We start from the raw sequence: 25,131 nt of genomic DNA on the forward strand, positions 1-25,131 counted from the left end.
AAGCTGTTTTGAAAAATCACTTTTAGTTCTTGAGAAATAAATTTTTGAAATAATCGATTTTGCAATTTTCGCCGATTAAGTTTCAAAAATTCGTATAAAATCCATTTCTTGGTATATGAGTATGAAAATTCCCCAAAGTGTTAATAAAAGTGTCCTCTTTCCAATGAACCAACCCGTTTTGAAAAATAACTTTTAGTTTTTGAGAAAACAATATTTAAAGTTTTGATAATTTGCAATTTTCATCGATAATTTTTAAAATTCGCTATAAAATTCATTTTTTGAAGAATCCTTTTGGAAATATCACCAATTATTAATCAAAGTATCCTCTTTTTAATGCAAAAAGCCGTTTTGAAGAATCACTTTTAGTTCTTGAGAAATAAATTTTTGAAATAATCGATTTTGCAATTTTCGCCGATTAAGTTTCAAAAATTCGTATAAAATCCATTTCTTGGTATATGAGTATGAAAATTCCCCAAAGTGTTAATAAAAGTGTCCTCTTTCCAATGAATCAACCCGTTTTGAAAAATAACTTTTCGTTTTTGAGAAAACAATATTTGAATTTTTAATAAAATTTTCGATGCCGCAATTTTCAAAATTCGCTATAAAATTAATTTCTAGAAGGATCCTTGTGGAAATATCACTAATTATTAATTAAAGTGTCTTCTTTTTAATGCAACAAGCCGTTTTGAAGAAAGCACTTTTAATTCTTGAGAAGTAAATTTTTTAAATGATCGAAATTTTTTTCGAATTTTGCAATTTCCGCCGATTAAATTTTAATAATTCGTATAAAATCGATTTTTTGGAATATGAGTATGAAAATTGTCCAAAGTGTTAATAATAATTTGAAAAATAACTTAGTTTTTGAAAAAACGATATTTTAAGTTTTGATAAAATTTCCGCTTACTTTCTAACATTCTAGAATGTAGATTCTCGATAAAAAATATAACTTTCTAATTTAAAATTTCTCCAAATTGTTATTGTTCTAAATACTTCCAGAATATTTCTGGAGCATTCGAGATCTCATTTGATCTCACATCTCGCATTATCTATACATTAATAATAATAATTCTAGAATGTTTCTGGAGCCTTCGTGATTGTAGTTAGATTTCCGCTTGATTGGTTATTCTAGAATCTAGATGATTCATTAATAGAATTAAAGCAACAGGTGGTGATTAGAGAAAATAAAGCGTTTGAAATGGAAAATGGTTTATATTTATGGAAGAGAGAATGGTTAAAACGTGGAAGTACGGAGCGTAGAGGATCGAGGCAAACAGAAAAGAAAAAAATGTCTACATATATATATAAGTAACGTAATTTGGGAGAATTTACATTCTAAACACGACGCGCGTGTGGTCCACGTTCGTAGACGGTCGTACCGTATCGTGTTAGAGAGTAGGGTCCTCGTTCCTCGTTCGGGTCTTGCGGACGTATTCGGGGAGATCGGCGAGAACCACAGTGGTACGCGGGGTACCGTGGGGGGGCTTAACGGGGAGTTCGGCGCGTTCAGCGCGCTGCTGTTCGTAACACCGCCTCGACCGCCTCGACACTCGACAGTTTACCAGTCGGTTGCAGCACCACGCAGAAGGTAGAAGGCAAAATCGTTCGCGCACAGTCGCAACCGAACCTAGCAGGTTTCGCCAAAACAACAACGACACCCCGTCGTTGTTTTCGATAGTGATCACGTTTACGATAAGTTCCGTTCTTCTAACAGTCGGTGGTGCACCTGGTGGACCGAAACGGTAGTGTTACAACCGGCCGTCGTCACCGTCGAAACCACCGCCCCCGCCCGGAGATGGAACCGTCCGGAGCCGTTTCCTCCCGTTCAACGGAGAACTTCGTGCGGTGGCGTACTCGTTCAGAAAGGGCAACCGTCAGTTCGTCTTCGCTTTGAGGATGGCCGATTGCAGGGGCGCACCCGACAGAAGGCACACTTCCGACTTGTACACCAGGCCCGGATGGGCCGATGCCTCGGTCGCCCTCGCCGAATTGGATCAGGTAAATAACAAATCCCTAAACTAAGTTTTTTTTTTCAAAATCGCACAAATTCGTTTCGTTTAGAACCCTAAAAAATAAAGCGACGAGTATAATCGCCCCCGGCGACGTTTCGTCCGCTCCGGGCCGTCCTCAGGCTCGATAGATAGATAGGTTTTTAGAAAGAACCGGCCCGATATGCTACATTATGCTAGCCTTGGTAATGGACCACCGGCGGCGCCTACGTGTGTGGTCCGCTGCTAGCTGAAGTTACCTGGTTCCCCTCCCGTCCCTCTTCACAACCGCCTTTCTCTACGGTCCTTCCATCCATAGGTCCTTTTGCCGGCGTTTACTACTCCGCTCCTTTACTACACCCACTCTTCTTCTACATTTTCGTTTCCGCAATCAAAACTTTTTTTTATTTTTACTTCGATTTCATTTCTTTTTTCAACATACATTTAAATTAATAACAATTTAAAGACAATTCCGACAAAACCACTCAAATAAATGTAATAGTAATAATTTTATATTAATTGCATTATTACATTTATTTTAATTATATCTACATTTAAAATATTAATTAAAACAAAATATCTATATATATATATATATATATATATTGTAGTAAATGTCGTATAGTATAGTAGTTGGTCCTTCTAGGAAGGACATCTCGAGAAATGTGGTGGGGTAGAATTGTCCGTATGTTGTGCGCTCTTAGCGTCTTGGGTGGCCTCTGTGACGTCACGGAAGCAACTTGGGTGGTCGCGGTCAGTGGCGGCTCGTCTCCACCGGGACGATGCGCACGGTGCTAGAGAGAGATGAAATAAAATAATGCGCCGGTCCCGGGGGTTGATGTCTCGCCTCCCCTTCGGGGTCTTAGCGGAGATTCTTTGCGGAGACCTTCTCGGAAACCTTCTCGGAAATTTTGTTATTCAGGGGTTTTTAAAAGCGGTCCGTTTCTTTGACCTTTTCGAGAAAATAATTTATTAAAAAAACTTTCTTAATTAATAATTTAAAAATATATTTTCTTCTTCCTTAGGGTAGAGCAACAGGAGATCGAGGTGTACTTTGGTTGCGGAGTCGTTTACAAAAGCAATTATTATCATTGGGAAAATTTCTGGATGCCCACGCGGGTAAAGTCCTCTTTGTGGGTTTGTTGATAATCGCAACATTTTGCGTTGGCCTAAAAAGTTCGACCTTCCACACGGAAATTGAACAACTTTGGGCGGAACCGAGGCCGCAAGAGGAAGCTCCCCAACAAGATATTTTATCAACGCACCAAATGCTTATTCAAACCGCCGTCGATCCCGATTCTAGTCTTTTGCATACGCACGGCCTCCTCGAGCATTTGGACATTTTGAAAAAAGCGAGCGAGGTCACTGTTACCCTTTTTGATATAACCTGGAAATTAAAAGACATTTGCCGATCTCCGGGTATTCCAAATTATGAACAATTTTCATACATACAACACACCTACGACAAACTTAATCCCTGCACCATAATCACCCCTTTAGATTGTTTTTGGGAAGGATCGAAATTATTAGGACCTGATTATCCCACTGCTTTGCCGTAAGTATTTTAATTCCTTAATTATAATTGAGACCAATCATTGTTCATGAATGGTAGATAACGTGGAATAATTTACAATGCCGCATTATCAAAGGGGAGGAGACGTTAAACAAAGTTCAGATTCATTGACAAACAATGTCGATAGTGTGTTGTTGCGTCAACTTCTACTTGGGTGGGCGGCGCACGTTATTCTCATTAAGAATCAATACAAATAAACTAATTCACATATGAATTCCTTTCGCTACAGAAAATACAAGAAAAACATAAAATGGACGAATTTAAATCCAACCGATATAGTAAATTGGATGAAAGAAAATTTATCAAATTTCGATTACGAACTATTAGACGATTTATTCCGCCGAGGAGGAATCACTACGGGTTACCAAGAAAAACCATGTCTAAATCCCAAAGATCCAGAATGTCCCAAAACCGCTCCAAATTTCAATTCAACAAAACCACTCGATATCGGTGCCGTTTTAACAAACGGGTGTCACGGTTTTCTGGCAAAATACATGCATTGGCCCGAAGAATTAATCGTCGGCGGCGTCACCAAAAATCGAACGGGACATATTCGTCACGCTAAAGCTCTGCAAAGTGTTTTGCAATTAATGGACAAATTTGAATTATACGAATATTATCAACTTCATTATAAAGTATATCACATTGGATGGACACATGAAAAAGCCGCGATGATTTTAAATGCGTGGGAAAAGAAATTTGGACAGGTAAATATTTTATTTTATTTATTTATTTGAACAAGAGGACAAAATATTCTAATTTCTAAAAAAAATTTACTAAAAAATTTATTCTTTCTATATTAATGTGTTTTTAATTTTTTTGAAATACATTTTTAGTGCTATTATTGAAATCGGAACCCAACATTTTTGCATTTACGACGAAAACGGTGATTTTTATCAATATTATCTAACAGTAATAAAACTTACTAAACTAAATTTACTATTAGAAACTGCAAAAATAAATGTAGGGTTATGATAGAATAAAAAAATTCTGAGCAAACAAACTTTAGGAACACCCTGTATATCGGAACTCATAAATTGCGTAATGATTTTTCATCGCATTGATTTATACTGTACCAAATTTCAGCGCATTACTGGAAATAGTGTTTTAGATACTTAGTTTATTAAGTGTTTGGTCTGTATCTTTGAAATTTGAAGACTTTTACAAATTTTTTTGTATATTAAAAATAGTAGTGGTTCCAGTTGACTACCCTGAGGCACGCCAAAAGTCACTATAAATGTCTATAGAGTCACTTGGGTGTGTTCAGACACGTAGGAACCAAACCAACGCACTTGACTGGAAAAAATACGCTGTTGTACAGGGTGGGCAAATTTGGGTGTTATTATAGGCTATCTCAGAAACTATAAGAGTTACAAAAAAAGTAGGTGCCATGTCCCGGTCTCTTTTTCCGAGACTAATCCAATCCCGTAAAGACCAAATCTCTATCTTCTTTTGTTTTTAAGTTATAGCCAAAAAATTAAATTTTAGTGATTTCAAAAAATGCTCATATTTCGTTTATTTTTGAAATTAGAGAAATGGGGTTAATGCATTCTTAAGACACTTTTTTGAGTAGAATATACTGCCGTTGAAAAATTTTTAACATAGCTGATAATTTTTGAGATATAACATAAAGTTGTATTTTTTTAAATACAAACTATACTTTATTATGATGTTACTGAAAAGAGTATATTTTTAGCTTTCCAATGATGTATCGCACGCATGATGTTTCTGCGGAAAATAAGCGTTATTTTTCAATTTTTAAAATATTAAAGATTAAAATTAAAATTTTTAATTATAGTAGGCGAGGAAAACGCTAAATACTACTTAGTTACTATAGCAACGTGAGTTTACTTGTCATTTCATTTGATTTCATGAATTTTGCGAAACGAGTTTCCCGTTTAAGAAGTTCTGCATTATCTTTAAATAAAACGATAAAATTAAATATAGAATACATTGGAGTCCGCTTTGAAGATGATACATAAGTCTTCATATCCCCATTCAAACGGTGTTTCAATGGAAAGTCCGCTCCCAGTTTATGATTCATAATTTTCTTCTATCTCACCCAATTTCAAAAGAAAAGATTGCTGATATCAAAAAACTTCTACATCTTATGTTGTGGGGAAAACTGGGAAAATACTACCGAAGATTTCATTCATTGATACCGAACTGTTCTAATTTTACAACCAGTAAGTTGAGTAGAAGAAGATGACAGTTTATGACTCCTAAGTTCCTGAAGATGTCCATATTTAATTATTCATTAATTAATACATTTCTTGTATTTTTAATAAACAAACTTTAAATGCTAATCATTTTTTATTAGTGAACAAAGTCAGGGATAAGATGCTGAGAAATTTAAATTAACTATTCAAAGTTTTTATTCGTTGGTACAAAATCAACTTATCCTGAATAATGGTACAAAACCAACTTTATTCTGTCCTATTCGTGCAAAACCATATATTATAGCCACTAGGTAGTATTTACTGTCCGGAGCCGCCTACTATAATCAAAATTTTGAACATTAGCGCTTACTATTTTCGAATTGAAAATTATCGCTTATTTTCTGCAAATACACCATACATGCGATACATCATTGGAAAGCTAAAAATATGCTCTGTTCTTTAACATCATAATCAAGTATAGTTTGTATTTAAAAAAACACAACTGTGTTGTATCTCAAAAATCATCAAATTAATATATTTAAAACTTTTCAACGGCAGTATATTCTACTTAAAAAAGTGTTTTAAGAACGTATCAACCCCATTCCTATATTTTGATAAATAAACGAAATATGAGCATTTTTTGAAATCACTAAAATTTAACTTTTTGGCTATAACTTAAAAACAAAACAAGATAGAGATTTGGTCTTTACGGGATTGAATTAGTCTCGAAAAAAGAGACCGGGACATGGCACCTACTTTTTTCGTATCTCTTATAGTTTCTGAGATAGCCTATAATAACACCCAAATTTGCCCACCCTGTATAGTAATTTCTCAAAAACCTTGCAAGTAATAGGCAATAATTAGTAACTAAATTCCTAGCACCATTTTTGAAAATTGGAACTACGTTTTCCTGCTTCCACGCGTCTGGGAAAATCCTCTGTTGCAAAACTGTATTATAAATTAACTGTAGGGGTATTGCCATAGCCTCAGAGCAGTTCCTAATCAAGATTATCTATGTAATGCTTATGATCTCATATAATGCTTTCTGTCATTGAGGTCTTATATATAATCTAGAATGCGTATGTGGTGGTGGTGGGGGTAATCAGAAAGTCGGACATGTTGGATGAACCGACCTGAACTTAGCTATAGTTTCAAGTCTCTATTGTACCTACAATTATAACCTCACAATTCTCATAAACAAATTGTTATTTTTCTTAAAATTTTATTTTTGGTGAAGATTTTCGAATTCTTTTTGTTTCACATATGTTTTTTATAATTTGGTAGGTACGGTAATTTAGAAATTAACTTTCGAGAGGGCGCGCTGTCATAAAATTTATGACTATTTTTGTTTTTATAATATATCTCCTTCTATTATGCATTTGAAAGGATTTAACGCTAAAGTATTCATGTATTTTGATCATAAAAATACAAATTCAAAAAAAAAAAAATATATTGACGTTGTCTTTATAGCAAAAAATTTACACATTAATTACTGATTTATAAGGCCGTATTTATATTATGGGATGTATTAAGGGAAATAAATGTATTATAAATAGGTTTTGAGTCATACATGAAGGTTTCGGATAGTTTGCACATTTTTGAATCAATATTTCAATCTTTTCGGTTTTTCGTAAGTTTATGGAAATAGTTAGTATAGGTATTCTTATATTACTAGACCTAGAATCATGCGGGTTTAGCCGTCTTTATGTCTTAATTAAATATTTTTACTCTAGCAAAATGTGTGTTTAACGTAATACTTATTAATACGGTCCTGATGTCAAAAAATTTACGACACGCGCCCGCTCGAAGGTTAAGAAAATACGTATTATACGCAGGATGTAAAATGCTGTAAAGACAAAAACCACTAATATTCTTGTGTATTCATGTCTATTCTAATTCTGTGTTTAAATTTTCGCTCTGTATCACAGGTGTCCCGAATAGTAGGTACCGCGAGAAATTAAAATAATATGTCATCTTAAAAGCCTTCGTCAAATTTTATGAAAATAACAACTGCAAAGATAATTATATCGAACATTGTATAAAATGAGGTCTTGATAAACTTTTTAAACTATTAATTCCGATATGTAAGTCTTCAACCATTTTGATTTTAACGTGTATAATCATATACTATACATTATATAATGTAAGTATTAACGTGTAAAACATTTCGTTAATTATTATCTTTGAAGTTGTTATTTTCATAAAATTTTGACCAAGTCTCTGAAGATGCCGTTATAGGCGAAACTAGTAAGACAAATTAAATTATACAATAATCCCGTTCTTTGAATTTTACGCCAAATTAAAATAATAAAAAAATTCCATGTCTCTTAATTAAGTGATATCTTTAGTAGATGATATCTTTAGCTAAGGTTCGTAATTTAATAGTGAACAAAATTTTAGTTTGATTGAGTTAATTCATGTTGCAAGATTTATATATAATTAAGAAATAAAAGAAAAATAACTTCTTTCTTGCTTTTACCGAATCTACATATATGTTAAAAAATATTTTACATAAAAACTTATTTCAATAATTAATACACTTACAGTCAAATAAATCTAATTATGAAATATTCAGAACACCGTCATCATAATGAAATAAATCATGCATAAAAACTTAATGAAAATAATGGAAGGTTCTTTGGATTTAATTTTTTGATATATTTTTTGAGAAAGCTAATCACCTTCCATTATTATTTTTTTAACATATATGTAGATTCGGCTGAGGATGACTGTTTAGTCGAAACCGGTACCGAGGAAATTTAATAAAAAAGCAAGAAAGAAGTTATTTTTCTTTTATTAATGATTGAGTTAAGGTTGCAAAAACGGAGTAATACTTGGCTAGTAATTGTAAAAGAGGACGTGTTTAGTCAAGATTCCAAAATGGTACAACAATTGCCATTTTTCTTTTCAATAAAAATATTATTGCCTGTTTTTTTTTTGGAAAAAAACACGTTATTTAAAAATAACGTGAGTATTTTCTCCAAAATACTCAATATCTACGGAGAAACGTGGATTTAACAAGATGGTAAAAAGCTATTAGTTATATTTAAAATAACTTTTTACCTATTTGTTTGCACAGTTCATTTTATAGAATTTATTTCGCAAAACTTTTTGTATCATAAGTACGAAGGCTTTCACGGCCGGTGTTAATTAAACTAAAACTAACACTAGCACTATCACTAGAACTAACACTAGACCTAGAAACTTTCGGGTTAAGCGTTTTTTGAAAAAATTTCAAAATAAATACATGAAAAGGTAATTAATAACTAATTAGTCCAATTGTCAACTAAGTTGTTTTTGTCAAATCCGGGCGGAGAAGCCTTCGTTGAGTAGCATCTTCCATGTGTGGCTGAGTTCCCAAATTTTAACCGAATTCGTCACTTCGAACTTGTTTCTGAAGAAGGTTGCAACATGGAATTCGAAACGACAAACATTTTTTCAAAAAACGCACTGCTAGTTTTAGTTTAACTTTTTGTATCACTCATTTTTAGTACAAGTACGGTATTTTTACATAAAATACTGTAACTTTCGTTTTCAAGTACAGTACTACAGCCTCCACTGTATTGGAACACTGTTTGGAAGATTATTTACAACAATCCATAAAATGTTTCTGGTTACTTGACTTGAAATTAACAATTGAAGTTCAAGTAAAGTTTATTATTAAGGAATGTTCAATTCTTTTAAAATACACTAACAATTATTTATAAGTAAAAGGTTAACGTGATCAATCAGATTTGAAAAAGAAAATAAGTATATATAAAAATAAGTTGGTACATCTAACATGGCGACCTTTCTGGCTTCATTTTAGCCGTGGTGGGGACAACAGCTAGATTGTATATAAGACCTCAATGCTTTCTGTACTTCGGACCCAACAGACATATTAGACAAACCTATCACGCTCCCACAAATACTCAGCAAATAGCGAACAAATACTTTCAGGGACACTCGTGCTGCTTCTTCTGCGTCTCAGATAATATTAACAATATTATCTTGAACGCTTTTATGCATCCTACGTTTTTTATTTAACATCCGAATAGCCAGAAATAAATGGCATTATTATACAAATTATTATTATATAAATTAATATATTTTATTTATTTCAGGAAATTCAAAGGTTAAAGAAAAATACATCCTCGTCGTATTCATTTCACGCATTTTCAACAGCTACTTTAAACAAAGGTCTTGTAGAATATATGAAAATGGATTATATTCGAATTGGAATAGTTCTGGCGATCGTTTGCATTTACGGTTGGATGGTCCAAAGTGGTTTGGCAGCTTTTGGGACGATTCTTTTAGTAGCCGCGACAGCTGCTGGATTAGGAGTTAGCAGTCTGTTGGGATTCCCGATGAATTTGCTAAGTACACACGTTCTTCCGTACTTGAGCGTCGGTTTGGCGATGCGAGACATGTTCATTTTGTTGTCGACGCAAAACCGGAACTTGTCGCCATCGGAAATCCTTCAACGATCGGGACCGACGATTTTGACGTCGACGATGCTTCGATCGGCGGCTTTTTTGATAGGAGCTATTTTCCCGACGCCCGCCATAAGGATATTTTGTTTGCAATTTGCGATATTGGCGGTTTTTCACGGTGCGACGCTTTTATTTATTTTCCCGACTTTGTTGGCGCTTCAAATACGATTTCGAAGAGCGGGAGTTCCGTGTTTTCGGAATGAGAGTAAAATTCCGCCGAGTGAGAATAATAATAGTAATAATAATAATAATATTAATAACGCCGATCCGGTGAGTTAATTTTTTTTGTTAAGTTGTAATAATACTAATTTTATGTTGTTGTTTTTAGGAACATGACGCAAATCTTTTAACAGCCGAAGTGATTTGTCAACATAAAAAAAGTATCCTTGCGCTTTTAGTGAAACGTTATTTAATAGGGTTAATTCTCCAGCCTGTTATGAAAGTGCTTTTGTGCTTATCTTATTTGGGATTTATAAGTATTTTTATTTATAATGGGATGAAAATTTCTTGTCAAGTTCGGCTCTCATCGTTTTTACCAGCAACTATGGATGAGTACCATTATTTAGAAGCGCAAAATCGTTATTTTGGTTTTTATAATTTCTACTTGGTCACGACGGAAGTGGAGTATCCTTTGGATCAACATCTTTTGTACAAATATCACTCGACGTTGACGAATGTTCCGAACGTTTTGAAAGATTCAAACGGAGGGTTGAATATGAATAATTTTTGGCTGGCGAATTTCCGCGAATTCCTAATCGACTTGCAGAACCAATTTCATGAGTGTCATTGCGCTAATAGTGATAAATGGTTCGCAAATGCGACGGAAAATGCGGTTCTTGCGTTTCGCCTCTTGGCACAAACGGGAATGGTGGAATTTCCTGTTGATAAAAGTCAAATTTTTACTAAGAAGTTGGTTGTTGATGGGATTATAGATCCAAGTGCTTTTTATTATTACTTATCAGTGTGGGGTACGACGGATTCGTTTTCTTATTCGAGCGCGCAAGCTAATCTTCAACCAAGACCGCATCAGTATTCGAGCGTGAAAACCGAACATGAATTGATAATTCGAAAATCTCAACGTTTAAATTACGCGCAAATGCCGTTTTATTTAAAAGATTTGCGCACAACTCAAAAAATAATGGAGACGTTAAAACAAATTAAAGCAATTAGCGATGAATACAATAACTTGGGGATAAAAAATTATCCAATTGGATTAATTTTTTCTTATTTTTACCAATTCATCGCGTTCCAACAATTATTACTCATACAATTATCGTTAACTATAACAGTTGGACTTATTATTTGTTGCATATTAATCCACTGGAAAAAATTATGGACTGCGCTAATTAACATATTAGCTGGATTACTTTTATTAACTTATTTCGATATAAACGCCATGACCGGTCCGATGGGAGCGTTCCATTTCGTCGTAATAACAAGAAACGTGTTACTTTTATATTCTGGATATCAAAGCGCGCTTGGTGGGCGAGAAAAGCGTGTTCGTATGTCTTTAGAGATAACCATCGATCCAATTTTAAAAGGCGACATCGGACTTTTAATTTCAATTGGAATCCTCGCCACGTCACAATTCGAATTTATTCAGCTTTACATTTTTCAAATCGCGTTTATATCGGTTTGCGGCTCTATCATAAACTCGTTATTTGCCGTCCCGTTAATTTTAATTTTGTTAGGACCAAAAAGTGAATTACAACCGTTAACTCACAACGATCGAATTTCGACGCCTCCTCCAATTCCTGTTCAACCACCAATTCAAAAACCGACGTCTCGCGTGCCAAAACGAACAATTCCGTCTTCGAAAAGTGGAGGGGCCGTCCGCGAACCAAGTTTATCAACAATTACAGAAGAGAGTAATAACCAAAGTATAGTTGTCGAACCGCAAGTTACGGTAGAATATAGTACACCGGAAACAAGCTCAAGCGGCCCGTTTACAACAAAAGTAACTGCTACGACTAATATTAAAGTGGAAGTTGTCGCACCGATGTATCGGCCGTCAAAATCGACGTGCGGCAGCTCAAAGTGTCACCGAACTAAGTGTAATAATAGACGTCAAACACAGTGCCGCTGTTGTAAACAACAAGACTCAGAAAGCAGTGACTCAAGTGCAGATACTGAACCTTGCGCGAATAACAGCTAGCATTACGTTACCGTTACCATACCCACTACACAATAAAACAAATTGCGGAAATTTCGTTTACAAAAAAATTTATTAAAAAAAAAATTGAAATTGGTTACGATTTTAAATGTAAACGAAGATTCCGAATTTTAATAACGTACCTTTTATCATTAATATTATTCTCGTTCTTGTAATATAGTGTTTATATTGTATACCATTTTGTTTAATTATTTATTATTATTATTAATTTTTTTTATGCGATCGATGAAAAAGAAAACGATTTTTTGTAAGATATTTTTTTTGTCGTAAAACACTTTTATTAACTACAATTTAAATATATCAGGTTTATTTATGATTGTAGAAATTAAGAAATTAAAGTAATATTCTCTATATAAAGTCGTATTTTTTATTTATTTGTCATCATACTACATACTTCAACCACTCATATTAATTTTTTATTTATTAATATACCATATCTTATACAATATTTAATACAATTCGAGTGAATCGTTCAATACATATATTTTTATCAATCATTACTTGCTCTACATTGAACAGCTTTCTCCATTTCATTCTATAATTAATAAAGATTAATTAAACTCTGTTGAAAACTTTAACTTTTTTTGTGTTTCAGTTGAGTGTTTTTAGTTAATTTTGGGTTGCTGATTTCTAGTAAAAAGAAATTTTAATTATTAAAACTTAATCGGAGAAAATTCCAAAATTCGAAAAAATTATCGATCACTTCAAAAATTAATTTCTCAAGAACTAAAAGTGATTCTTCAAAGCGTCTTTTTGCATTAAAAAGAGGATACTTTAATTAATAATTGGTGATATTTTCACAAGGATCCTTCAAGAAATTAATTTTATAGCGAATTTTGAAAATTATCGATGAAAATTGCAAATTATCAAAACTTCAAATATTGTTTTCTCAAAAACCAAAAATTATTTTTCAAATCGGGTTTGTTCGTTGAAAAGAGGACAGTTTTATTAACACTTTGGGAAATTTTCGTACTCATATTCCAAGAACTGGATTTTATACGAATTTTTAAAACTTAATCGGCAAAAATTGCAAAATTCGAAAATTATTTCATAAATTTATTTCTCAAGAACTAAAAGTGATTTTTCAAAACGGCTTTTTGCATTAAAAAGAGGATGCTTTAATTAATAATTGGTGATATTTCCACAAGGATTGTTCAAGAAATTAATTTTGTAGCGAATTTTGAAAATTATCGATGAAAATTGCAAATTATCAAAACTTCAAATATTGTTTTCTCAAAAACTAAAAGTTATTTTTCAAAACGGGTTCGGTCATTGGAAAGAGGACACTTTTATTAACAATTTGGGAAATTTTCATACTCATATTCCAAGAACTGGATTTTATACGAATTTTTAAAACTTAATCGGCGAAAATTGCAAAATTCGAAAAAATTGTCGATCATTTCAAAAATTTATTTCTCAAGAACTAAAAGTGATTTTTCAAAACGGCTTTTTGCATTAAAAAGAGGATACTTTAATTAATAATTGGTGATATTTCCACAAGGATCCTTCAAGAAATTAATTTTGTAGCGAATTTTGAAAATTATCGATGAAAATTGCAAATTATCAAAACTTCAAATATTGTTTTCTCAAAAACTAAAAGTTATTTTTCAAAACCGGAACGGTCATTGGAAAGAGGACACTTTTATTAGCACTTTAGGAAATTTTCATACTCATATTCCAAGAACTGAATTTTATACGAATTTTTAAAATTTAATCGGCGAAAATTGCAAAATTTGAAAAAATTGTCGATCATTTTAAAAATTTATTTCTCAAGAACTAAAAGTGATTTTTCAAAGCGTCTTTTTGCATTAAAAAGAGGATACTTTAATTAATAATTGGTGATATTTTCACAAGGATCCTTCAAGAAATTAATTTTATAGCGAATTTTGAAAATTATCGATGAAAATTGCAAATTATCAAAACTTCAAATATTGTTTTCTCAAAAACCAAAAATTATTTTTCAAATCGGGTTTGTTCATTGAAAAGAGGACAGTTTTATTAACACTTTGGGAAATTTTCGTACTCATATTCCAAGAACTGGATTTTATACGAATTTTTAAAACTTAATCGGCAAAAATTGCAAAATTCGAAAATTATTTCATAAATTTATTTCTCAAGAACTAAAAGTGATTTTTCAAAACGGCTTTTTGCATTAAAAAGAGGATGCTTTAATTAATAATTGGTGATATTTCCACAAGGATTGTTCAAGAAATTAATTTTGTAGCGAATTTTGAAAATTATCGATGAAAATTGCAAATTATCAAAACTTCAAATATTGTTTTCTCAAAAACTAAAAGTTATTTTTCAAAACGGGTTCGGTCATTGGAAAGAGGACACTTTTATTAACAATTTGGGAAATTTTCATACTCATATTCCAAGAACTGGATTTTATACGAATTTTTAAAACTTAATCGGCGAAAATTGCAAAATTCGAAAAAATTGTCGATCATTTCAAAAATTTATTTCTCAAGAACTAAAAGTGATTTTTCAAAACGGCTTTTTGCATTAAAAAGAGGATACTTTAATTAATAATTGGTGATATTTCCACAAGGATCCTTCAAGAAATTAATTTTGTAGCGAATTTTGAAAATTATCGATGAAAATTGCAAATTATCAAAACTTCAAATATTGTTTTCCCAAAAACTAAAAGTTATTTTTCAAAACGGGTTCGGTCATTGGAAAGACGACACTTTTATTAACACTTTGGGAAATTTTCATACTCATATTCCAAGAAGTGGATTTTATACGAATTTTTAAAACTTAATCGGCAAAAATTGCAAAATTCGAAAATTATTTCATAAATTTATTTCTCAATAACTAAAAGTGATTTTTCAAAACGGCTTGTTGCATTAAAAAGAGGATACTTTAATTAATAATTGGTGATATTTCCACAAGGATCCTTCAAGAAATTAATTTTATAGCGAATTTTGAAAATTATAGATGAAAATTGCAAATTATCAACACTTCAAATATTGTTTTTTCAAAAACTAAAAATTATTTTTCAAAACGGGTTCGGTCATTGGAAAGAGGACACTTTTATTAACACTTTGGGAAATTTTCATACTCATATTCCAAGAAGTAGATTTTATACGAATTTTTAAAACTTAATCGGCGAAAATTGCAAAATTCGAAAATTATTTCATAAATTTATTTCTCAATAACTAAAAGTGATTTTTCAAAACGGCTTTTTGCATTAAAAAGAGGATCTTTTTATTAATAATTGGTGATATTTCCACTAAGATTCTTCAAGAAATTAATTTTATAGCGAATTTTGAAAATTATCGATGAAAATTGCAAATTATCAAAATTTCAAATATTGTTTTCTCAAAAACTAAAAGTTATTTTTCAAAATGGGTTGGTTCATTGGAAAGAGGACGCTTTTATTAACATTTTGGAAAATTTTCATAGTCATATTCCAAGAAATCGATTTTATACGAATTTAAAAATTTATTTCTCAAGAACTAAAAGTGATTTTTCAAAACGGCTTTTTGCATTAAAAAGAGGATACTTTAATTAATAATTGTTGGTTCATTGGAAAGAGTGTCCTCTTTTTTCACCAAAAACACTCAACTCATCAACTGTACAAAAATCTTGCATCACAGTGTTATTAATAAAAATTTTAAAACAACTTACCCGTATGATTTTGTAAATGTTTAAAACAGTATCTAATGAGTATTTGCATTCATTTATATTAGGATTATCCATAACATTGGTACCGCGTTTTCCCCAATTCGGGGAAAAATTAAATTGTCCAATACAAACGGAAACGGTGAATAAAACCAGAACAATAATTACGGAACGTACCATCGCCGAAAAATTGAACTATTTGATTGTTTTTAAAAGTTAATAAATCCTGCCGTTTCGACTACCAGCGTTGGAATAAGAATAATACCCCGAATACGCGCCGTTTTATACCAAAATTTCGATTCGTACGCAATCAACTGAGTTAATAGAAAAGTCTTGTGCAAACATATAAAACAATGAGAACTCATCAGAACTAAAGGTTTATTGGGTTAAATTCAATATAACCACCGCCAAAGATATTTGCAGGTAAAGAGATATATTTTTGTTGACAATACCTTCGGGAGTTTCGCTTATTATTTGTACTTCTATAAAGTTGTAATCAATTTGGCAAAATTATTTACGTATCATATTACAAAAAATATATATATCATCAAATCATCCATGCATGATGTGATCAAAAACGTGTAAACTTAAAAAAAATGATTTGTCCAATCTCAAATATTAATGTTAAATATCTAAATAATCGATGATATGATGATATGAGATAAATTTTGTTTTAAATGATCAAATGCTTTCATTAAACGCCACGTGGGTGCCAACTTACGGTTTATTTGTGGATATTATCGAGCTCGGTGTGGTACGGGACGGACTTTCTTGGCGTTATTTTCGTTCATGGACTGAAATAAAAATACGAAAATGGCAACAAAAGGACTACATTATATTCCTCCGGGTTCCGACGGAACCGATCATAGCTACAGACAAAGAATAGCGGCCCAATATCAAATAAGGTAACCCAGAATGCAAAACTAACCTCAAAATTTGTCAATCAACATTTTTTTTCTACACGTAACCTTCACTATTTCTATTATTATTTATTATTCTAATTATTTTTTTACAGTGCTTTGAATAAGTCGAGATTAAAACATTCAATATTCTTTCATTATATGCTGTTCTTTGTAATGTTAGCTAAATTATCTGCTGACATATTAGATAAATTAGATATATTTATATTAGAAATTGAGGAATTAAGGATTCCTCAACCGTTATGGTGGGAATATATATGGTGTGTTAGTCTATTATTCTCGTTTTTGGGTTTATCATCTGTAAGAAAAAATAATCCAAAACATATGAAGCAATATTTATTTGGTTTGATCGCTTTTGGCTATTTACCATTACTTTATGCGATCATTTATTATTTTAGAGATGTATGGACTTATATGAACGCTGATCCTGATGAGGATCAAGAAGAAATTGATGAAATACACATGTGGCAAGTAAGACATTTTTTTCCAAACATATTTCCAACAACTAACATTTCTTTTTTTTAGGGTTTACCCTATGGTTTATTATGGTATGTATTCATAATAGGGGCTTTACAAGTTCATAGCTTTTCAATGTATTTTGCTCTCAACTTGATCAAAGCATGGAAATCCAGAGGTGCCAGAAAAATCGATTAGTACTTTTCCATAACTTTTTGTTCTATTAATATATTTCATAAGGCACATAAAAAAGACTCATTTTCCTAATCAAATGTGTTCAAGACATTCTTACATCTCATTTTGAGCATCTAAAATTGTCGTTTTCCAACGTTACAATTCTTGTTAATCAATTTCAAATAAACTATTATTGTTATTAAAATTCTAGTTTAATTTTTTTTTAATAAATAATTTTAATAAATTCGTCTTTTTAATAAATTTAGGTATTCAAAAATAATCTTATATTATTTGGAAGTCTTATTTGTCTCATTCACTATTTATGGTGTATATGTTGTTGTTCAAAGAAATTTGGGCAATTATTTTCCTCCTCTGACCAAGCATCACTCTTTGAATCAGTGCTACCAGCGTTCGATAGTATACCAAAGAAGACTATTTGGAAAGTCATGGAAACGGCACGAATACTTGACGTTGATCAACGTCATAAGAGCATTGTACAAAAGAACAACATGAATAGCCAAAATAAGGAGGTTGGAGTCTAAGCATTTCAATATGGAAGAAGAATCAAAAAGTGAGACTCCCATAGGGCACTGAACCTAAAATTCGGATACTGGAGAATGGAAGAAGTAAGGCTCCAAAGTCTTGAAGTCAATGTTGTACATTGATATTCCATACAGGAATTGAAATAAATGCAAAGAAAAGTAAAATAATAAAGATTGGCAAACAGATCGACAAAAGATATTAATTTTAGACACAAGGAGCTTGTAGTCTTGTTTGTTCTGATCACTTCTGTTTATTGTTCAAGTTTCTATTGTTGTTAACACCAAAGTTATAAACTCTAAAAGTCATAGATGTCGATGAAATGTACTGGAGTGTCTTAAACTATGACAAGTAAAGCAAACATTAATAATGGGCCTCATTTGAGACATACTTCGAATCAGGTTCTTCATTTTAAGAATCTGGTTCCACTCTTCTAGCGCTATTCTTGTCTACCTAGCATATCCCACATGTGTATGGGATTTAAATCAGGGCTACGTGCAGGCCACTCCATTCTGCTGATATACAAATCATCCAGGTATTGGGACACTATGCGGGCTGTATGACCAAAATTTTTTCAATATTCAGTGCATCGAAGCAGATTCATCCTCAAACCTTTATTATTACTCTTTCAAAGAAGTTGTACTGAGCATTCCGCTCTCCTGCTCTTCTCCAAACTCTCTCTCGACCATCTCGAGAGTACAACCCGAACCTCGCCTTGTCTAAGAACAGTATGTTTCGCCACTCTGCATTGCTCCACTGAACATGATCTCGTGCAAATTGTAATCGAGCAACACGATGTTCTCGAAGCAACTGTGGACCAGTTGCTGGTCTTTGTGATCTCAACCCCGCTTCTTCAAATCTCCTTCTTACTTGCTCCAGACGAGTTCTTATCTCAACTGCTGTGGTATGTCGATTTCGTAATACGGTCGTTACAATATATCACGGGGTTGTGTGGTGCGCCTTCTTCCTGACCCAGATCGTCTGATGAAGAAGCCAGTCTGCCGAAATCTTTGAATGGTGTATCGCGCCAAGAACACGAGCAGCATAACGAGCGCTGCGTCCATCTTCCACTAAAGCCACTGCGTGAGCAACTTCTGCAAGACTTAAAGGTATTTTTCTTGTCTAACAACAGTCAACGACGCTAAACATCACTGAACTGTTTTTATCAATTTCCATGGCTAGCTTTAATTTCTTATGACGCTGCTTTATCCTTTAGAGCTTGTAACTTTGGTGTTAACAACAATAGAAATGATTATTAAGTGGAAAAAACGTCACCTAAAAGTCTTTTTTGGCGCATTGTCAATAAGCAACCATTTTTCTCCCTGTATTTCTTTACTTCGTGTATGAAAATTTTAGAAAACCATTCCAGGAATATTTTGGAGGTTATCCAAACACTTTTCTATCCCCTGTAATAGACTCCAATCACGTTAAGTTTGAAGCAACGTGACTTTTTGCTTTTTCCTATTATCAGCAAGCGAAGTGAATAACTCTATAGCTAGGTGTCCACTTGCGAGAGAAGCTATCGAGAGTATTTTTTCTGGTGGACACGCATCTCGGAGTAACTATCAGAGAATCCCCACCAACTTTCGGAGAGTGAACAGGTTGAGACTTGTACTCAAGTGGACACGCACAATTTATCTATCGTGAGAGTAACTGTCAAAAAACGAATACGGTTCGAATTTTGCTGCGACTTTTCTCAATATAACACGTTTAAAGATGACGCCTAAAAGAAAATGGTCCCAAGAAGAAATTTGAATTAATTGAAGTGTATGAAGAATATTCAGTTGTTTGGAATACCAAATCTAAGGAACATAGAAATTGAGAAGCGAGGGATGCAATTTTAACAAGTATAATTTGGTCTTCTGGCAGTAAAATTAACTCTTCTACTAACAGTATTTGGTTTTTTAGTAGTAGTGTATAGTCTTCTGTAAAAAGAATCTGCTTCATTTGCAACATCAAGCCTTTCATTGGTAATACTTAGTCTAATTGAGGGGTTTAAGTTTATATTTTCTAATAATTTTCCAAAATACTGCCAAGCCACTATTAAGCTATCACGTGCACGGCAATAAACTTATAGTTTGCATTTATAAGTACCGTTAAAGCAATCGAGTTAACTTTTTTGTGAATACAGGATGCCAAATAACTAACAATTTGATAACGAATGTTGATATTTTTCTGGATATTATTTCTGAGTAAACCATAATCTTGGCCAAATTTGCTCCAGATTCTTTTGCTCAAATTCACGCTTCAGTAATGCAACACACAAAATTATATAAACAAAAAACAGCTCCAAAAATAATGTCGCACCTAGGGGAACCCCCTTAATTTTTTGTTACTGTGCTCATAGTGACAAAAGTGGTGAATAAATTGTATAGAGAGGGAGAGATAGGCGAACCATGAAGAAGGCCTTGCTGAGCGGAGAAGTGGTTTTTCAACTTCACGATGGAGGAGCGAATCGACAGGAATTGATTTATTTAGGCGTATTTAGCCTATCCAATTTAAATAGCAATCCTTTGTGCCACACTGAGTCGAAAGCCTTTCGGACGTCCAGAAACATGACTGCGGATTTCAATTTTTCAAAATGTGCCGCCAGGAAGTTGGAAAACAGAATAGTTAGTGGCAGCAGCCAGGAGCTTGTTCAAGTGCGCCTCGAAGAGTTTTCTCATTACGGGAAGGAGTGACATGGGGCGGTAGTTTGCTGGATCAGAAAGAGAAGCGTCCTTCTTGGGAGTTTTTCCTATTTCAAAAATGCGGATTCGTACAAATTGTCTATAATGTTTTTATTGTGGGGACAAAATGAAACATCCTCGGTAAAGGTGAATACACCTTCCATGTAGTCAGCTGTATGTACTACATCCTACAGCTGTATGACAGCTGTAGGATGTAGTCATGTGTATGTTGACAATCTCTTCAGGGTTAGAGTTCCACGTGTCTTTTGATATCTGGATAGTTTTCGAATTTCGTGCCAATAGTTTCTTGCTTTACACACTTTTATTTTGTCACAGGCTTCCATGTACTTTTCCGTTCTGTATTGCTGAATTAGCTTCTGTATTTTTTTATTGAACTCTTTTTTCAACTGATGAAGTCTCGATATAGGCGTGATGAGTCTGATAATAAATGGAGGTAGCGGAAAATTGTAATACTTGGTGGTTCTGGATGGGCTCGCTTTGGCTATCGACTCATTAAGATGTTTGTTAAAGCTTGAAATCGTGTCAACTGTGATTGCCGGATGAGCTTGTATGAAGTTTTTCATTGTTGAGTTAACTACCTCCATGTTGCAAAGTTTGTAGTTTTTAATTACAGTGTTAATTACAGTTTCTTGTGCAGAACAGTAGATCAGGAGTAGAGTTCGGAATTGTCTTATGTTTCCTTTTGGTTGGATTCGGATTGAAGTCACCAATTATCAGACAGTTGTCGTGCAGTGAGGCCATGTTAAGTATGGATTCTTCAATTTTGCTAAACCATTAAAATGGAGTGCATTATTTAATGGAGAGTTGATTGGATTTTCCCAATTGTATCATAGGGTGGTCCATAGCCACCGCTCCTCCTCTGACTCCCCTATTTATAGTATTGCCGTGGTTATGGATTGACGACCAGTTTCTAAATGTGATGGAAGATTTCGATTTTGTTTCCACAAACATTGCGCAATGGGCGTGGTTCTCAATTATGTAATTTCCGATTAGATGTGATTTCAGATGGTAGCTGTTAATGTTCGCGTACAATAGTTTTATGCTGGTCATTGTTGATCTTGCGGAATCGAGGATTGGTAGCCGTGGATAACATACACAAATTTCCGTGGTTTGGGGGGGTTAATTTTTGAGAGGTAGGTATCAATAATGTGGTCGTTATTGATCAAAATTCGCTATAAAATTAATTTCTTGAAGGATCTTTGTGGAAATGTCACCAATTATTAATTAAAGAGTTGCTTCGTTAGTTAAATCAGCATCAAAGAAGTTCATTTTGTATCTTGGATCCAAATAAGTTGACATATCTTTCTTATTAATTTCATTTTTATTCAAATATCGCAAAGGATATTTGCAAAATCACTATCCATTCCATCACTAGTACGAAGTCTTTATAATATTCTTTTAAGCCTAACAATTACGGAATACATCGTGAGTTCGTTGAAATTAATGGATTATCGAGTCTCAAATATAATAAGTTGCTAACTTCGCAATAGTGGGTAATATAGAACTAATTAATTAAATTTTCATTCAATAATAATTTTTTATGAAAACTAACAATAACAACATTTTAATATTAATAAGATTAATTGATATGATATTAATAAAAATGAATTATTTTTTAAAAATGCTTTAAAAGGATACGTTCATAAACGTAAAGTTATCCTAATATGACAGATTTTTTTGTAATATTTTTTTATTAAATTGAGCTATTTCCGTGAATGATCACTCAAAAAAGAAGCCTTTTATGATTATTGTGGTTACGAACAATTTAGAAAAATAAAATAGACAAAACGATAAATGACATTGCACGATTACCTACTTTTTTTATTTGACACGTATCTTTCAACTCCGGGAAAGCAAAACATTTTCTTTTATTACAAATAAAAACATAAAACTCATCACTCATCAGTGATTAACACATCAAGACAGAAATAAAAATTTACCTTGTATGGGGTTCGTACATTTTATACAATTTTATAAAATTATAATTTAGGTTATGTTCAATTGATTTATTTTTTTTTATCATTCGCATCCACAGATATTAATCTATTTCAAGTACATTCCTACGTTTTTGGAGGAACCCCATAAGAATGCCATGGAGGTCACCATCAAGGAAATTTGTGACAACATCAAACTCGCCAGAGAAATGTCTATGTTGGGCAACTATGAGAGTGCTCAAGTTTACTATGAAGGCACCATACAAATGCTCAATCGATTTATATTCACTTTAAATGAACCTTTAAGAAAAAATAAATGGCAACAAGCAAGTATTATGAGTTGTTTTAAATGAATCTTACCAAAAACTATTTTTTCTTATCAAGTGTGAATAATACCATAAAAATTTTTTTGTTGATAATCTTTTTTAATCAAAAAGCAACCTTAATAATACTAACACATTTCATTTATTATTTTAGGTTCAAAGAAAAATTGTAGATGAATACGACCACGTAAAAGAAATAAGTAATACACTCCTCACTTTCACTTTAGACACAAATATAGATCTTCCTTTTGGAAGAAAAGTAACAAGAGATGAACCTGTTAAAGACATATCAGAATACAACAGCATAGTTGATACAGACCCAGATGTTTGGCCAGCACCAATTCCAGCCGAACACGGATTTTCCAATCGAAATGGTCCAACAAAGGCGAAATCTCAAAATTCCTCACGTCGTTCAGATTCGAAGACAAAAACTATTTCCAGAGTTGCATCATCGAATCAGACTCGAAAATTAGAACCAATTAGGCGCAATAACAGAAAGGATGTTGAAAGGCCTTCTTCTTCAAAAGGTGAAAAAGTTGATTTGGGAAAGTTTGAGAAAGAAATTCGCGAAGTTGAAGCGGTGGATAAACCAGAACAAGAAGAAGAGAAAAAATTCGAATGTCATGGTATGGAACGCGATTTAGTCGATGTTTTGGAACGTGATATTGTTCAAAAAAATCCGAATATTAAATGGGATGACATTGCTGATTTAGCTGAAGCTAAACGACTTCTTGAAGAAGCTGTCGTACTTCCAATGTGGATGCCTGATTATTTTAAAGGTATAAGAAGGCCATGGAAAGGTGTTTTAATGGTTGGTCCACCTGGTACTGGAAAAACAATGTTAGCAAAAGCTGTAGCTACAGAATGTGGTACAACATTTTTTAATGTATCCTCATCAACTTTAACATCAAAATATCGTGGTGAATCAGAAAAAATGGTTCGACTTCTATTCGAAATGGCAAGATTTTACGCACCCAGTACAATATTTATCGACGAAATCGATTCTTTGTGTTCGCGAAGAGGTTCAGAATCTGAACATGAAGCTTCTCGTCGAGTTAAATCCGAACTATTAGTACAAATGGATGGCATAACTGCAAATAATGATGAACCAGGAAAAGTTGTTATGGTTTTAGCTGCAACAAATTTTCCATGGGATATCGACGAGGCTTTAAGACGTCGTTTAGAAAAAAGAATTTACATCCCCCTCCCCACACAAGAAGGTCGCGAAGCATTACTTAAAATTAATTTAAGAGAAGTCAAATTAGATCCCGACGTTAACATCCCGGCGATAGCACGACATTTAGATGGATACTCCGGTGCTGATATTACAAACGTTTGTCGTGACGCTTCCATGATGTCTATGCGTCGAAAAATTTATGGGTTACGCCCCGATCAAATTCGTCAACTTCCAAAAGAAGAGTTAGATTTGCCTGTTACTAGACGAGATTTTGAGGAGGCTATTGTTAAAAATAATAAAAGCGTTTCCAGAGAAGATTTAGATAAATATGATAAGTGGATGAATGAATTTGGATCATCATGATAAAACCTTCATTTTCTTTTTTGCATACTTAATTTTTTAATTAGAATAACATCTTTATTAATTTTTTTAATTCAATATAATTGTTAATTAAGTATTTAAATTTTTAGACTCGTGTGAAATTAACTTAAATAATAAAATTTTTTTTTAAGTATTGACTGGAATTATAGAATCTTATTCTATAATTTTTTATATTTAGTGCTAAGTTTAACATTTTTGAAATTATGGGTTTGGGAGGAATAACAAAAGTAACTTATTTAATACTTAGTTTTTTGGTGGTCATTTTCAATATTTAATTTTCAACTAAGATATATCTTGTTGCCTTTTGGCTACATACTTTTGGCTCTTTATTCCCAAATATTTTCTGGTATTGGTGATCTTACAACTGAACATATTGATGCAGAGAATTTGGTTGACTTGAATTTTAGTTTAGTTCAGAATGTTGAGTTGGGTTGGGTTGAGTTTTTTAGTAGTCTTACTATTTCTGGCTTATTAATATCCATTGAATTGTCGAATTTTATATATATATATAGTTTATTTTCATTTTTAATATGTCTAAGTTCACACG

At 32.9% G+C, this 25,131-nt stretch overlaps 3 protein-coding genes and 1 long non-coding RNA gene across 5 annotated transcripts; 3 read left to right on the forward strand and 1 right to left on the reverse strand.

Annotated features, from left to right (window-relative positions):
- The first annotated feature begins 1,488 nt into the window (after positions 1-1,488).
- LOC111419197 (protein patched) lies at positions 1,489-12,719 on the forward strand. Its single transcript, XM_023051975.2, has 5 exons — positions 1,489-1,995; positions 3,011-3,540; positions 3,788-4,265; positions 9,821-10,459; positions 10,518-12,719. Exons 1-5 carry the CDS (start codon positions 1,894-1,896, stop codon positions 12,342-12,344), a joined length of 3,576 nt encoding a protein of 1,191 aa, XP_022907743.1. The 5' UTR covers positions 1,489-1,893; the 3' UTR covers positions 12,345-12,719.
- LOC111419219 (uncharacterized) lies at positions 12,716-16,542 on the reverse strand. Its single transcript, XR_002706924.2, has 2 exons — positions 15,996-16,542; positions 12,716-12,897 (listed from the first exon to the last, which is right to left on the reverse strand). It is a non-coding gene; the product is annotated as an uncharacterized lncRNA (long non-coding RNA).
- Positions 16,543-16,802: 260 nt separating this feature from the next.
- Positions 16,803-17,744, forward strand: LOC111419217 (jagunal). Of its 2 annotated transcripts, none has more exons than XM_023051998.2 (3): positions 16,803-16,894; positions 17,005-17,380; positions 17,435-17,744. In XM_023051998.2, the coding sequence occupies exons 1-3, from the start codon at positions 16,803-16,805 to the stop codon at positions 17,561-17,563; spliced, it is 597 nt and encodes a 198-aa protein (XP_022907766.1). In that variant the 3' UTR covers positions 17,564-17,744. The 2 variants fall into 2 exon arrangements, with proteins under 2 accessions (XP_022907766.1, XP_071055210.1); XM_071199109.1 differs by having other exon boundaries at positions 17,005-17,376; positions 17,435-17,523.
- A 4,682-nt stretch (positions 17,745-22,426) lies between these two features.
- LOC111419208 (katanin p60-like 1) lies at positions 22,427-24,727 on the forward strand. Its single transcript, XM_023051986.2, has 3 exons — positions 22,427-22,719; positions 22,805-23,029; positions 23,181-24,727. Exons 2-3 carry the CDS (start codon positions 22,862-22,864, stop codon positions 24,564-24,566), a joined length of 1,554 nt encoding a protein of 517 aa, XP_022907754.1. The 5' UTR covers positions 22,427-22,719; positions 22,805-22,861; the 3' UTR covers positions 24,567-24,727.
- Positions 24,728-25,131: the final 404 nt, after the last annotated feature.

Source organism: Onthophagus taurus, chromosome 8 (genome assembly GCF_036711975.1).
Source record: "Onthophagus taurus isolate NC chromosome 8, IU_Otau_3.0, whole genome shotgun sequence".
Taxonomy (NCBI): domain Eukaryota; kingdom Metazoa; phylum Arthropoda; class Insecta; order Coleoptera; family Scarabaeidae; genus Onthophagus; species Onthophagus taurus.